At 42.3% G+C, this 15853-nt stretch overlaps 1 protein-coding gene across 1 annotated transcript; it reads left to right on the top strand.

Moving 5' to 3' along the window:
* Positions 1-560: 560 nt before the first annotated feature.
* IFNB1 (interferon, beta 1, fibroblast) lies at positions 561-1121 on the top strand. Its single transcript, XM_010857085.1, has one exon. The coding sequence runs from the start codon at positions 561-563 to the stop codon at positions 1119-1121; it is 561 nt and encodes a 186-aa protein (XP_010855387.1).
* Positions 1122-15853: the final 14732 nt, after the last annotated feature.

Genomic DNA, 15853 nt, shown 5'->3' with positions numbered 1-15853 from the left:
TTATTCTCTTATAGGTAGAAAAAATAGGTGTCTCTTTTAAAATCATAAACTGCAAGTATTATTGTTTGGTAATAGCAGAATTGAGAATTAAACCTAATTTTTATGAAAAAGAAAACTCTCTTACAAACAAGGCCCTCTCTCCCCAAATCTCATAATATGAAAAGAGAAAAAGAAAAATCTTTTCCAAATAAAAGAATCTTATAATAATCTAGTTCAAAAGATTTGGCTTATAATTTTCTTTAACATTTAGCAATTCATTGAAACTTTAAAAAATATTAGAAATTCTCAGTTTCGATATCTTTTTTCCATGTGGTATATATAACTTAAAATAGCAAGGAGCTTAAAGAAAAAGAGTTTTAGAGGCAATTAATAATTTAAATGACACAGGAAAACTGAAAGGGAGAACTGAAAGTGGGAAATTCCTCTCAAATAGAAAGAATGGAGGGCCATCTGTATAAGTAGCCCACACTCAAGGAGGAAGGCCATTCACTCTGCAAACCCTTGAAGACTCAGCTTCAGCACCTACTAGCAGAACAGGTAGCCCTGTGCCTGATTTCACCATGACCCACCGGTGCCTCCTCCAGATGGTTCTCCTGCTGTGTTTCTCCACCACAGCTCTTTCCAGGAGCTACAGCTTGCTTCGATTCCAACAAAGGCGGAGCCTTGCAGTGTGTCAGAAACTCCTGTGGCAGTTACCTTCAACTCCTCAACATTGCCTCGAGGCCAGGATGGACTTCCAGATGCCTGAGGAGATGAAGCAAGCACAGCAGTTCCGGAAGGAAGATGCCATATTGGTCATCTATGAGATGCTCCAGCAGATCTTTGGCATTCTCACCAGAGACTTCTCCAGCACTGGCTGGTCTGAGACCATCATCGAGGACCTCCTTGAGGAACTCTATGGGCAGATGAATCGTCTGCAGCCAATCCAGAAGGAAATAATGCAGAAGCAAAACTCCACTATGGGAGACACGACTGTTCTTCACCTGAGGAAATATTACTTCAACCTCGTGCAGTACCTGAAGTCCAAGGAGTACAACAGGTGTGCCTGGACAGTCGTGCGAGTGCAAATACTCAGGAATTTTTCTTTCCTGACGAGACTAACAGGTTACCTCCGTGACTGAACATCTCCCACCTGTAGCTCTGGGTATGGACAATGTGACTGAGGTGAGACTCTTCAGCCAGCAGAAGCTTTAAATTAAAGTAACTAACAATGCAATGCACTGGATTTCAATGGACAGTTAAAGACTAAGCTATTTTTAAATTGATTTATGCTTTATTTATTTATTTAAACTTTTGTATGAGAAATAAATTATTTATGAAACGAAAGTCAACGTGGCAGTTTTAATGTCAACTTGATTTATGTGACAACACATTACTAAAATTGCAGAGCACGTAGGAGACATTCTTTATAGAATGAGCCTGCCGAGTTGTAGAGTTTGTGGCCCCTGCCCTCAATGAATTTAAAATGAAAGGAAGTCATGTGGAATATACAAGGTAAAAGATGGTAAGGGAAGTGATTTTAGGAGGAGAATTGTGGCCTGAGCCTCTACAGTATTAAAATGTAGATACAAGCAGATGACTGTGGCCTTAGAAGCAGGGGCGCCTACTTTCTGCACTCTGCCCCAGGTGCTTTGGCCCTCAATGTAGAATTTGCCTGGCTGTCAGGGTAACTGGAGGAATATTTCAACTCTTGTGTTTGCCCTTAATTCATCCCTATTCTCTGTGGGGTGTCCTGCTTTCCTTTCCACATCCCCCATCCATAGGGTTTTAAAACATTTATGTCCCTCCCCACCCCCCAGCCATGCCCACGGGTGAGAAGTTCCCTGGCACTTCCGTGAAACTGTTAAGTAGCAGTCCCTTTATTGCACTCTTCATGAAACAGCCAAAGTGTATGGTTGTCTTAGGAGAGCTGGGGTCTCTGTCTGCTTCCGGGGCATAGAGGCCAGAGGGAAAAAAGACTCTGCTTGATACCCCCGCCATCTAATTAGTTTTTTTTCCCTCATTTTTCCCCCCAGAAAAGCGAGTCTGCTCCTCGTGCCCCCTTCCTTGTTCATACAGGACTATCCTATCTGCTTTTCCTGCTGCTCTGCAACTCTGAAACCACATTCTCTCTAAAGCCAAATCCAAGACAGGTGTAACAGATGTAGTGGTTTCAGGCCAAAGGAAAAACCAGAAAGCAGGGAAGAAAGGGAAGTTCAGGAGGGAAGAGGGGGCGCTCACTTATCCTAGGGCTTACCCTGGGAAAATACAGTTTCCCTATGAGCTCCTGGGGCGCCTGGCCAGCATGGCTGGGACACTGTCTTTGTACTGAACCCTTCGAGAACCTGAATTGGTGACTGTTCCTGTCATTAGCTGCCTCCATCCATGCATTGTGCTGAGCATTTTCTTCTGGAGTAAATGCCTAGGAGTCTGCCTTGCTTTTAAGGGATTCAGCTTTGAAAAGAAATGTTAGGCAAGTTACTGTGCAGACAATGAACTCGGAGCTCCCCCTTCTGACGTAAGTTGGGTAAGACACCAGCTGTGGGACCAAGAAGCGCGTCTGTTGTTGGGGTCTATAAACTTTCCCTCCCCCTCCAGCTCCTCACAGTCTGCGACTCCACAGCTCAGCTCTGCCAAAAGCCCTTCTGCACCCATGTTTCCTTTCTTCTAGGAGTTAAAAACAAGTCCGGACCTCAAAATGCTGCGTGATAGGGCTGTCTAGAGCAGTCAAGAGGATGCCAAAGTTCTCCTGGGCCGAACGGCTAAATCGACTGAGAAAGCCAGAGGCTTGGGCAGCCTTGGAAAGGTCTGCTCTGGGTGTGTGCAGGGGACCAGCCGATAGAGGAGAGGCTTCTTCTGCAGAATTAACTGTGCCACAGCTGAGCATGCTGGTCCATCCAGAATATCGAGAGTATGTCCATGAGACTTCCCTGGTGCTCCATTGGTTAACAGTCTGCCTTCCAACCTACTGTATAGCACAGTGAACTCTGCTCAATGTTATGTGGTGGTCTGGATGGGAGGGGAGCTTGGGGGAAATGGATGCATATATATGTATGGCTGAGCCCCTTTGCTGTATACAGAAATTATCACAACATTCTTAATTGGCTATACCCCAATACAAAATAAAAAGTAAAAAAAAAGAATCTGCCTTCCAGTGCAGGGGACAGACTTTCTATCCTGGGTTGGGAAACTAAGATCCAGCATGTTGTGGGACAGCTGAGCCTGTGTGCTGCAATTACCGAGCCCAGGAGCTCTACAGCCTGTGCGCAGCAAGGAGAGAAGTCCTCTCCCCACAATGAAGAGACCGTGTGGAGCAACAAAGACCCAGTGCAGCCAAAAGAAGTTTTTTTTAACAGTATCTTTATCATCATAGAGGATAAATGATAAATTAATATTAATTCTAATAAGAATCAGGGAGGCTAACCCCAAACTGCATTTGTATTTGCCTATGCTAAACAGCTATGCCACATATAAGGCAGCATGTCTTCATAGACCGCTACATATTAGGAGGGAAGTAATTATTTTAGCTGGTACCAGAAAACCTCACTAGGAAAGTGTTGGTTCTTGGGAAAAAATACGAAATGGGCCTCTTGCAAAACAAAGTGGTGCCTATGGCAACACAAAAGATATTGCAATACATTGCATGTTTTGGGGCATCTGTTTTGAGGAGGAAAGAGAGAGAAATGCTTGGAGCTGTGATGCTCACTGGAATAAGCCAGCAGTGAAAAATTTCTAGCGAGGGTAAATAAAGTTGCCTCACAGGCAACCTGAAATCATGTGCGTTGATGTGATGAAATCATCACCTCCATCTTCTTCAGAACCTCAGTGGAGAAGTCTGCCCACACAAAGGCCTCACATGTTCAGGGGTAAAATCTTATGGCAAGCAAGCAGAGGGTGTCTAGACATCTGTACACAAACCAAATCAGTGGGGACAGAAGGCCGAGCCGCTTCCCACTCCCACTCCTCTACCTCCCAAGGAAATCATGCAGAAGACATGGATTAAGGGGTCAAGCAGTTAGGAGGCCCTGGCAAACATCTCAGTTAACGTAAGTACTTAAATATTGCCTAACCAAATGGACACGTAGATACGGGCGTAATATCAGTGTACATTTGTATGGTAGTTTTTGCACTTAACAAAGCTGGTGTTTAGGAATTTTGGGTGCCACTCCAGTGTTCTTGCCTGGAGAATCCCAGGGATGGGGGAGCCTGGTGGGCTGCCGTCTATGGGGTCGCACAGAGTCGGACACGACTGAAGCGACTTAGCAGCAGCAGCAGGCACTTTTAGGTCCCAGATGTATCTGATGCAGGGACTTGTTCATAAAGTGCTCTTAAGAAAATGAAAAGAGCATGCCGCAACCTGGGAGACAGTATTTACAAATCACATATCTGATGAAGGACTTGTATCCAAAATATATTTAAAATACTCTCACAACTCAACAATGAGAAAATAACCCAATAAAAATGGGTGATATATTTGAATGAATGCTACACCAAAGAGATAAATGAATAGCAAACAAGTACGAGGAAACATGAAAGCCTGCTTCATGCTGTGTGTGGGTGGTTTAGATCAGATAATGAGTGTGAAATGGTTTTTGATTACACAGGAACCCATTTGATTACATGAGGACCGACCGTAGCCACCACCCTTCCTGCGGAATTTCCACTAGCCATCCCGGTGCAGTTCTACAAGTGACATACTTGAGGTCTGTCCAGCCATAGGCAAGGCCCTCACTGCTTACGGACTTCTGTTTTGACTGGTCTGAGACATACACAGAGAGCCAGAAGCTGGTAGTGCAGCTGGGAGGTGGAGGGCACCCAGAATCAGGTCTTGCTAATTGCAAACATTTTCTCTAAATCTGTTGCACTGATGCTTATTGAGCTTGAAAAAGTAACAGTTTATGAATTTATCCGTTTTTCTTAACATAGATTGTTGCTTTATGAACCTCAGTTTAATTGTCTAAAATCTCTTAGACTAGTTAGTTTAAAATAATTAAACTTTGCCATTGGACTAGAATTGCCAGCACAGAAATATACTCTCTTAATTTAGCAGGGCCAAGTTAATCACTTACCTTGTTAATTGACTTGATGGATAATACTCCAGAAACTTGTTCCCATCAAACAATTATTAGTAAATTTGGCTTCAGTTGGCATTCTGTTTCAAAATTTCTGCTTTGGTTTATAATTCCCTGTGTAGCATGTTCTTAGGAAACTCAAACTTCATTATTAGCCTGGGAATAAGGAAAAATGGAGCTCCCTTCAAAAGTTTCCTTCCTTCTTAAGGAAATGAAAAGATCTATGACAGACTGGGGGACATATTTTTAAGACACATACATGGTAAAGGATTTTTCAGTGGATAAAGAACTCTCAAATTTCAGAAACAGTAAAACAACCCAATAAAGGATGGATAAAGACTTGAATACATGTCACCAAAGAAGATACTGGGTTGGCCAAAACGTTTGTTTGGGTTTTTCTATAACATCTTATGGAAAGACCCGAATGAACTTTTGGGTCAACCCAATAAGTTGGCTAATAGGACAGAAAAAGATGATCGATCTACATCATTAGTCATTAAGGAAATGCAAATTAAAGCCACAATGAAAAAAAAAAAGCCACAATGAGACATCACTGCACACTTATCAGAAGGCTAAAGTTAAAGACTGACTTTATCAATCATTGGCAAGGATATAGAAGAACTGGAACTCTCATCACACTGCTGGTAGAAGTAAAACATGGCAGAATCACTTTGGAAAACTATTCTATAGTTTCTTAAAAAGGTAAATATACACCTACTATATGACCCAGCCATTCCACTCAGTCATTTACCAAAGAGAAAGGAAAGCATCTTTCTATACATACACTTGTATATGAATGTTTGTAGGAACTTCACTTCTAATATCCCCAAATTAGAAACAACTCAAATGCCCATCACAAATGAATGATTAAAGAAATTACTGTAGTATATCCAGATAATACTCAGCAATAAAAAGGGATGTATCTTTGATACACACAATAGCATGCATAAATCTCAAAATTATGCTGAGTATAAGACAGACAAAGAATACATTCTGTATTGTCCCATTCATACAAAGTTCTAGAAAGGAAAGCTATAATGACAAAAAGCAGATCAGTGGTTACCTGAGGATGGGTGTGGTGGGACCATGGAACCAGATGGAGGTAGGAATAACAAACAGACATGAGGAAACTTGTGGAAGGATGTGAATATGTTCTCTGTGTTGGTGTTCATGATTTCAGGAGTATACATGTGCGTCAAAACCAAATGTTCACTTTAAATATGCAGTTTATTGGATATCAATTATGCTTCATTAAAGTTCTTAAAAACAGATAAGAAGGAAGAAATATAAAATGAAGCCACAGTATCTCATGTCCCTTTTTCAGAATCAGTATACATTGTTTGATGGCCTAATATCTCTTAATAAGATTCCAAGATAAGATTAAATCAATAGGCCCTTGTGATGTGTGTTTCATCACTAAGTCATATCCGGCTCCTTTGTGACTCTATGGACTGTAGCCTGCCAGGCTCGTCCGTCCATGGGATTTCCTAGGCAAGAATACTGGAGTGGGTTGCCATTTCCTTCGCCAAGGGATCTTCCCAACCCAGGGATTGAACACATATCTCCTCTATTGGCAGGTGGATTCTTTATCACTGAGCCTCCAGAGAAGCCCCAATAGGCCCTTACAGTCTAAGTTCAACATTGTCAGCAGTTAGATTGTAAGAGGTTTTTATGTCACATTGCAATAGTCTGTCATATTTTAAAAGGTTGCCCAAGAAGTTGATCCTCTCCTACCGAAACTCTGGAAAAAAGCCCAGAGCACTTTCTCCGTTACACACCTGCACCAACTGCATTTCAAGCTGCAGAAAACAAAGACCAAACTATTTTTTTCTTTTATTGTGGTACAATATACACAATATAAAATCTACCATTTTAACCATTTCTAAGTGTACAGTTTTATAGCACTAAACACATTTCCACTGTTGTGTAACCATCACCGCACAACTTCAGAGTTTTTTTTTATCTTTCCCAGCTGAGACTCTATACGCATGAAACACTAGTTCTCTATTTCCCCTCCTCCCAACCATGGCAATCACCACTTTGTTTTCTATCTCTATGAATTCAAATGGGGCTTCCCAGGTAGCTCGGTGGTAAACAATCCACCTGCAATGCAGGAGACGTGATTCAATCTCTGGGTTGGGATGATCCCCTGGAGAAGGAAACGGCAACTCACTCCAGTGTTCTTGCCTGGGAAATCCCTTGGCTAGAGGAGCCTGGCAGGTTACATTCCAAGGGATTGAAAAAGAACTGGACACGACCTAGCAACTAAATAACAACAATGAATTTGGACCCTCTAGGTACCCTATCTAAGTGGACTCGTAGTCTTTATTTCATTTGTGACTGACTTATTCACTTATAATGTCTTCAAGTTTCAGCTATGTTGTAGCATGTATCAAAATTTCCTTCATTTTAATGGATGAACAATATTCCATTGTAAGTATATATCTCATTTTGTTTATTCATTCCTTCACTGATGGACCTTTGAGTTGCTTCCAACTTTTGGTTATTTTGATTAATGATGCTATAAATGTGAGTGAGAAAATATCTATTTGAGCCTCAGGCACTTGTATTTTTTCTAAATCTTTGAGTATGATAACCTGAATTTATTGCATTAGTGATCTTTTAGACCTCAGTAGCTAAGTGGCTGGGGTAATTTACATAAAAACACAAGTTTAACCAGAAGTGGAATTGCTAGATCATATGGTAATTCCATATTCAATTTTTGAGGAATCATCAAGGTAACTATATTTATGTCTTTATAATATGTGAATATCTTCTATAATAGCATAACGCAAACACAGCAATAACAACTACATTTCTTAAGGACATTTGTTCTGCAAGGGACTCTGCTAAATGTGTTATAAATGTATACCATATTACTTAATGTTGCTGAGAACCATAGAGGAAAGTATTACTGTCTTCTTTCTGCATATAAGAAAACCAAGACTCAGTAAGATTAAGTAACTTACCTAAGTCTATAGTTGGTAAGAAGAGAGATATATTTGGGACCAGAAACCATGTTTTCAGCTCCCTGTAATCATCTGTGTGTGTGTGTGTGTGCTCAGTCACGTCCTTCTTTGCGACCCGATGGACTGTAGCCCACCAGTCTCCTTTGTCCATGGGATTTCCCAGGCAAGAATACTGGAGTGGGTTGCCATTTCCTCCTTCAGGAAATCTTCCCAACCCAGAGATCAAACCTGTGTCTTCTGCATTGGCAGGTAGATTCTTTTACCACTGAACCACCTGGGAGCTATCTGTCAAATTGGTCAAACTGTTAACGTTTATGCAACATCATAGCACTGATCTTGTGGTTTAAAGAGAGCACAAGGAGTTCTATGGTCCAGGGGCTCCAGCTCCTGGCTTTGCTCTAAGGGCTTATCAGGACCTTCTGCAGAAGGGCTGCTCCCTGCTCTCAAGAAGTTTGGCTCCCTTCCAGCCCCACCCATTCAGAAAAGGACTTTCTCTCCCTTGCTCTATGGAGATTAGCAGGAAATTCCCATCCGCTCTTCACCAGCGTCTACAGAGAATATTTTCTCTTGAGGTGTTTGGAGGCAGCTGTCTGAAGGGTGAGTCACAGTTTTCCTTGGTGAGGCTGCATTTCCTTCTCTCAACCACTATGGTTTAATTCTTGTTGTAGCAAGAAGGCTCCTCATGCAGTTTCCTTTTCAAGTCTCATACCAGTGGCTTTCGTTATCTCATAGGCATGTGTAAGAAAAATGGCCCGTGCCCTATTGTTTAATGGAAATACACAACAAAGTTTCTCTTTCCTTTTACCTTTTAACTTGGCTCCTTCTCTTTCTTCTTTTTTTTTTTTTTTTAAGGAAAACCCAGAGGTAAATAGTTTTCAAAGCAGAAAATGATTTACTAATCCAGAAAATAATGAAGTGGCAATCTGTGAATTTAAAAATCCAAATATTCAAAAAAAGCTTATTTTAGTGAAAAAAGCACAGGTTTTATAGACTTGAGAGCTAATGAGGGTTCTGATAATTTCTAGCTGTATCATCTTGGGCAAGTTATGCAAATAGGGGATAGTCATATCTCAAACTTTTGAGGAATAAATGTCCAGGATGTATGATTTAGTTTAGCACATGGCCTAGCCTGTGGAAGGTGCCCAGTGTTTAACTTAATTACACATGAATATAAATGGTAGAAATTTCCCTTTTGTAAAAGATTTTTTGGATGTGGGCCAATTTTAAAGTCTTTGCTGAATTTGCTACAATACTGCTTCTGCTTTATGTTTGGGCTGTTTGGCTGTGAGGCATTTGGGATCTTAGCTCCCCAACCAGGGATTGAGCCTGCACCCTCTGCTTAGAAGGTGAAGTCTTAACCTCTGGACTGCCAGGGAAGTCCCCCAGATTGTAGAAATTTCTCACATAAAATTAAGTGAGTTTAAGGAGCAGCCTTCCCCAAATCTCACACAAAAGGCAAGTCCTTTGGGATAATAAATGAATGTCATTTTTACCAAAGTCATATGTACAGATATTGGAAAAGAACATTCAGCATCTCTGATTACAAAGTATAAATAAGACACTCCTAAAATGGCTTTCAACATTCTGTAAGTGGCCTCTGCAAAGAGGTCTTAAGAAACAAGACATTGTTTTACAAATTTTGAAATGTCAAGAAAAGAGATGGGTAGAAGACTGTAGGAAAGGGTGAATAGGAAGAAGAGCCAGCCTTTGTCAATCTCCTGTGATGACCTGAACTGTGCTCAGCTATTACACTGGACATCTGTTATGGCCCACCTGGCATCCAGGACCACCACTGACAGGTGCGGGTAGGGGCCATGCCCAGCTGTGTGAATGGGCCTCTGACCCAGGCTGGGGCGCTGAGAGCACAGGCATCATCATGGCCACAGTGACTCAGGTGAGGAGGAGCTAAGTGACACAAGCTGAGGGCATGAGAGTGACAAGGAGAACTCCGGCTGGAATGCTGAGGAAGAAGGAGCCTCTGTCTATGGCAGCGGGTGCCTGGTTCAGTGTAAGCTTGGGACCAGGACTGCCACTTCTGGCTGCACAACTTACATTCTGCACAGCTTTAGATGGTGCCCTTCTCTGGTGAGTCTGACATGTCCCACATTGGAAGAAACGCTGAGGAAGAAAACCAACTCAGAGGAGAGCAGAAGGGAGAGATAGATGATGACACCTTCCTGAATATATTGTTTCAGCCACACCTGAAGCCAGGTGAACCTTCTTAAGTGTTTCTTATCTGAGCCTTGAAATAGGGGGCTGGAAAAGAAACCAGAAACCCACCCACTCCCTCATCAATCTCCCCTGCTTTTGGCAGTAACCCCATCTATACATTGCTTCACTCTAATTTTCATGAAGTTCTGCAGGCAGGTCTGCCCATCCTTAGAAGTGAGGAGAGGTGCTTACCTGGCTGACCTTTTCCTTGTGTGTCCGGTGTGAGCTGCTGTTTACACACTAATCAAGTCAGTGACTTAGAAGACTTCCGACAACCTCACCACAGCAGACACTGCTAAGCACTGGGCTTACATCCACAAACAAGGTACAGGCACTATCCTCAAGAAGCTCATTTTCAAGGAAAGAAACAGGTAATTATATGACTAAAAAGGATAGCACGATGATAAATGTCATTTTAACATAATGAACAGTTTCTTATAGAAGCCAAGATGTATTCTGTCTGACAGGACTTGAGCAGCATTCACAGAGAAACTGTTCAAACTTGGATTTGAAGACATGGTAGCATTTAAAAATAAAAAGGATGGGTGAGAGAACATTTCAGAAAAGAGCAACCTGAACAAAAGAAGGATCATGAAACAAGTGACCTGTTCAGGGAATGTCACGAAGGACAGGAATTGGGTAAGAGTGAGAAGGAACTGAAGCTGGAATTCAAATTGGTGTAGATGCTGAGGGCCTGGAGAGTCGAGTATTTAAGAGAGGAGTGACCTGGTCAGAACTTTTTATGAGAGGAGACTCTGGTCATGGCTGGAAGGGGTGGATTAGAGCAGGTTGGGGCTGGAAGCCAAGAGGCTACTGAGGGTCTCAGCATGGGGAGATGGTAGCTGAACTAGGACTGAGAAAGGGTCAGTTTATAGACACCTATGATGGAAATTTTTTTTTATAGAATCCTGTCAGCCTTAATATGCTCTTTTCATATTCACAACTTCACTCCAATGTTGCCAGCATCACAGGGATTAATCTTTGAAATGACTGAAATTATAATTCTCAATCAGACTGAGAAGCAACAGTTGGTGTTATTAATAAAACAACCCTGTAACCCTAGAATCACTTCCCTGATGGCTCAGACTGTAAAGCATCTGCCTACAATGTGGGAGACCTGAGTTCGATCCCTGGGTCAGGAATATCCCCTGGAGAAGGAAACAGCAACCCACTCCAGTACTCTTGCCTGGAAAATCCCATGGACGGAGGAGCCTGGTAGGCTACAGTCCACAGGGTCACAAAGGGTTGGACACGACTGACTGACTTCACTTTCACTTTTACTTTCATGACCCTAGAACCTCTTCTCAGCTCACCACAAAGTTAGTGAGGGATCTCTAAAGCCGGAACTGTGCATGACCGGCTAGACACAGGGAGCCACCTAAAGAGATCACCATCCTCTATATACGTACTGGGTATAAAGCTATCTCTATACAACACAGAGTAGGGACTTCCCTGGTGGTCCAGTGGCTAAGACTCCACACTTCTTATGCAAGAGGTGCAGGTTCAATCCTTGGTCAGGGAACTAAGGTCCCACATGCCGTGCAGTGCAGCCAAGAAAAAAAAAAAGTGTTGTTCCCGTCTGATTGCATTTCAACTGCTGTTCTTAGGAGCACTGAGAAGGCTTTCCTATTCACTGGAAGGTTTTGCCAAGCCTTCAGCTGATGGTATAGGACATGTTGTCTGCTCTTTAGCTCATCCAACAAGGCTATGATAGTTCTATTTAATGTCTCCTTTCTCACCTACAGATGACATTCTCTTAACCCTGGTGAAATTCAGAGTTTGGTGGCAGGTTGTATTCATTTGCTAAGGCTGCCATAACAAAGTACTGCACGTTGGGTAGCTTAGAATTACAGAAATATACTGTCTCAGTTTGAAGGCTTGAAGTTCAAAATCAAGGTGTTGGCTTAGGGCTGTTAAGGAGAATCTTAGCCCTGTGCCTCTCTCCTAACTTCTGGTGGTTTGTTGGAATCTCTGGCATTCCTGAGTTTCTGCTGCATCATCCTGATCTCTGCCTTTATCTCTCTCTGCTGTTCCCTCTGTGTGCATGTCTGTATTTAAATTTTCACTTTTTATAAGGACATCAGTCTTATTGGATTAGGGGTCCCACCCTAGTCTAGTAAATGACTTCATTTCAACTTAGCTATTTACATCCTCAATGACTCTATTTCCAAATAAGTTCACCTTCTCAGGTATTGAGGGTTAAGATTTCAACATTTAAATTTAGGGGAAAGTGAAAGTGCCAGTCACTCAGTTGTGTCTGACACTTTGCAAACCCATGTGCATTAGCCTGCCAGGTTCTTCTGTCCACGGAGTTCTCCAGGCAAGAGTACTGGTGGGTTGCCATTTCCTTCTCCAAGGGATCTTCCTGACCCAGGGATCAAACCTGGGTTTCCCGTATTGCAGGCAGATTCTTTACCATCTGAGCCACTAGGGATACATATCAACACATAATACAGAAGATAAAGTACCTCTGTGTCTTCTCCCCTACTCTCTTAGGTACTTCTTTGTGTGGGGCAGAAGGAAGTTTATCAATTTTTCTATTGGATCTTGCCTTTGAAAGAGGCGCCACCCACCTCAGCTTCCTCTAGCTGCAATAGACAGGGGCACAGACAACTTCAACTTTCCTTAAAATGCTGCTAGGAAGCCAAGAGGAAAAATGGTCAACTAAAATGCCATAAAAATCTTCAAAGGCTGTTAATATCATCCCTTCCATCATATATGCTGTAAACTTTATAATTTAAAAGACCAGAATATATTTGAGGAATGGGCCTCAGACCAATTGGGCTCTGTGTGAATCTTAGCAACTGTTGAGGAAGGGGAACCACACGTAGGGAGGGGGATAACATTCAATACTAGCTTCTTCACCTCGGTCTGCAACTTGAACCCTCCTAAAATCCAACATAGTTGAATCCCATGGATTGATTTCCTACTGTACACCCTACCCCTGAAATGATAAATGTGTCCTGCATGAAAGATATTTTCTATGTACTTAACTTTGTTCTTATTTCTTAGGGCTAATAACCCTGGATTTATTAAGCCAAGAGTAAGCTCAGCCTTTCTGAGCTACATTATAATATTTTCTGTGATGATCAACAAAGAAGTTTCCATTTTTAAGCTGCTTCATCTGATCACTTTGGTTTTACCCCAGGGTCAGTCCTGGGGAGGCAGGTGTGAAGTGGGTGTGGTGTACTATTGCATTCTGCATCACTATTTGTGTGGCACTTGTTAAGTACAAATAAGAGCTTAAAGATGGAAGATTTTTTTTTTCTTTACTGACTGTTACCATCTGTCTTCCCTTGCTGAAGCATGGGAGCCTTTATTACAAAGCACCACCACCTTTACGGCAAAATAGAATTTCATAAAATTTGCATAAAGTCCCAGATAGCTCAATTACTCTCTTCTATGTCAGTAAAATCAACAGCATGGTTGGTTGGCCACTAAGACAGAACTTAGTATGAAGCCATGACAATCTCAAATGTATTTTTAGAAAGAAAAATTGAGCTGGACTTGTTTTATTCTGACTCTCTGCCTTTCATCATACAATTTCACAGACATCGTTGCATGAACCCAGCCTCCCACTGGAAACTACTGTAGGTTTGGTGCCCCACATGGGACTTTCAGGCTGACTCTCACTCCCCATTCCCTGACAGCACAGCCAAATAAATGCCACAGTGAAAAAGATGACAGAGACAGCATTCCATTTTTAGATGTCGTGTCACAGGGAGCTGTTACCAGTTTCTAATGAGCCTCTCTTCCCTTTTCTGTCTTATTTCCCTCTCTGATCATCACCTGGGAATAGAAAAACACAGGCAGCCCACAGGCTGAGTGATTGGGAAACACCGTGCATGTGTGCGTGCTAAGTCGCTTCAGTTGTGTCCGACTGTTTGCAAGCCCATGGACTGTGGCCCGCCAGGCTCCTCTGTCCATGGAGATTCTCCAGGCAAGGATATGGAGTGGATTTTCATCCCCTCCTCCAGGGGATCTTGCCAACCCAGGGATCAAACCTGCATCTCTTACATCTCTTGCATTGGCAGATGGGTTCTTTTCCACTATTGCCAGCTGTGAAGCCCTAGGAAACACTGAGATGGAACCAAAAAGGCTTTTGAAGGTTCTGAGCAAGGATGATGGACTATTAAGCCATAATAACTTCCAAGGATACATCATCTCACTCATCAATGACACATTTTTCATCAACAAGTCTTAAGAACTCCTGACTTTTTGTTCTTATTCTTTTTTTCTTTTGATTGGCTGAAAGTGGTAAATGGTAACAACTCAGAGAAAACCATAGGGGAGGGAAGCAGTGGGAGAACAGTTTACAATTCTGATTTGTTGATCTTAATAAACTTGTCACTGATCAACTTGGAGAAGATATCCCCTATGGAACCCATTGTCCAAATGCACCTGGCTGTGACAGTAAGTAGTCACCTACCTGGCTGTGTGTGAAACACATCTTGCCTCCAGTAGAGAACAACCTATCAGAGATCTTGCCCACCATCAACAGCCAAAATAGGAGAAAAACATATTTTTATGGGCTTTTCCCCAGGTCTGATCATATAGTGACAAGGTTTGCAGGGGCTCTAAAATATACTGTGATCCTTAACTAGTTGTAATACTGTTTCCCTCCTGGTCAAAATCATGTAATTCCAAAGCCCTTTGGATGTATCACATCTTTTTCAAAACAGCATTTTATAATAATTAAAAATATATATATAGGCTCAAAAAAGAGCAGATTAGGGATCTGAACACTCCAAACTTCAGTAGTTTAGTGGTGAATAAGTAGTAGCGGCAAGATTCAAAGACCTGCAAAACTTTAATGGGCTCAGACAATGGTATTATTCAGTAATTCTTCATTTCTTTTTTCAAATTTATTTTTATTTACTTATTGTTTAGGCTGTGCTGGGTCTTTGTTGTTGCTCAGGACTTTTTCTAGTTGTGGCGAGTGGGGGCTACTCTCCAGTTGTGGTGCAAACAGGCTTCTCCACCGCTCTTGTTGCAGAGCATGGGCTCTAGGGTGCATGGGTTTCTGTAGTCATGATGCACGGGCTTAGTTCCTCCACAGTATGTGGGATCTTCCAGGACCAGTGATCAAATTGGTGTCCCTTGAATTGCAAGGCAGATTCTTAATCACTGGGCCATCAAGAAAGCTCCAAATTCTTTATTTCCTAACAGGGAGATGGGACTGTATTTCTGTTCAGTTCAGTCACTCAGTCTTGTCCGACTCTTTTCGACCCCATGAACTGCAGCACGCCAGGCCTCCCTGTCCATCACCAACTCCCAGAGCTTACCCAAACCCATGTCCACTGAGTTGGTGATGCCATCCAACCATCTCATCCTCTGTCACCCCCTTCTTCTCCTGCCCTCAATCTTTCCCAGCATCAGGGTCTTTTCAAATGAGTCAGCTCTTTGCATCAGGTGGCCAAAGTATTGGAATTTCAGATTCAACATCAGTCCTTCCAATGAACACCCAGGACTGATCTCCTTTAGGGTGGACTGGTTGGATCTCCTTGCAGTCTAAGGGACTCTCAAGAGTCTTCTCCAACACCACAGTTCAAAAGCATCAATTCTTCAATGCTCAGCTTTCTTTATAGTCCAACTCTCACATCCATACATGACTACTGGAAA

The sequence above is a fragment of the Bison bison genome, unplaced genomic scaffold (assembly GCF_000754665.1).
Source record: "Bison bison bison isolate TAMUID 2011002044 unplaced genomic scaffold, Bison_UMD1.0 scf7180017864376, whole genome shotgun sequence".
Classification (NCBI taxonomy): domain Eukaryota; kingdom Metazoa; phylum Chordata; class Mammalia; order Artiodactyla; family Bovidae; genus Bison; species Bison bison.
Note: the sequence above shows the minus strand (reverse complement) of the source record. Positions and strands in the feature narration are given on the sequence as shown.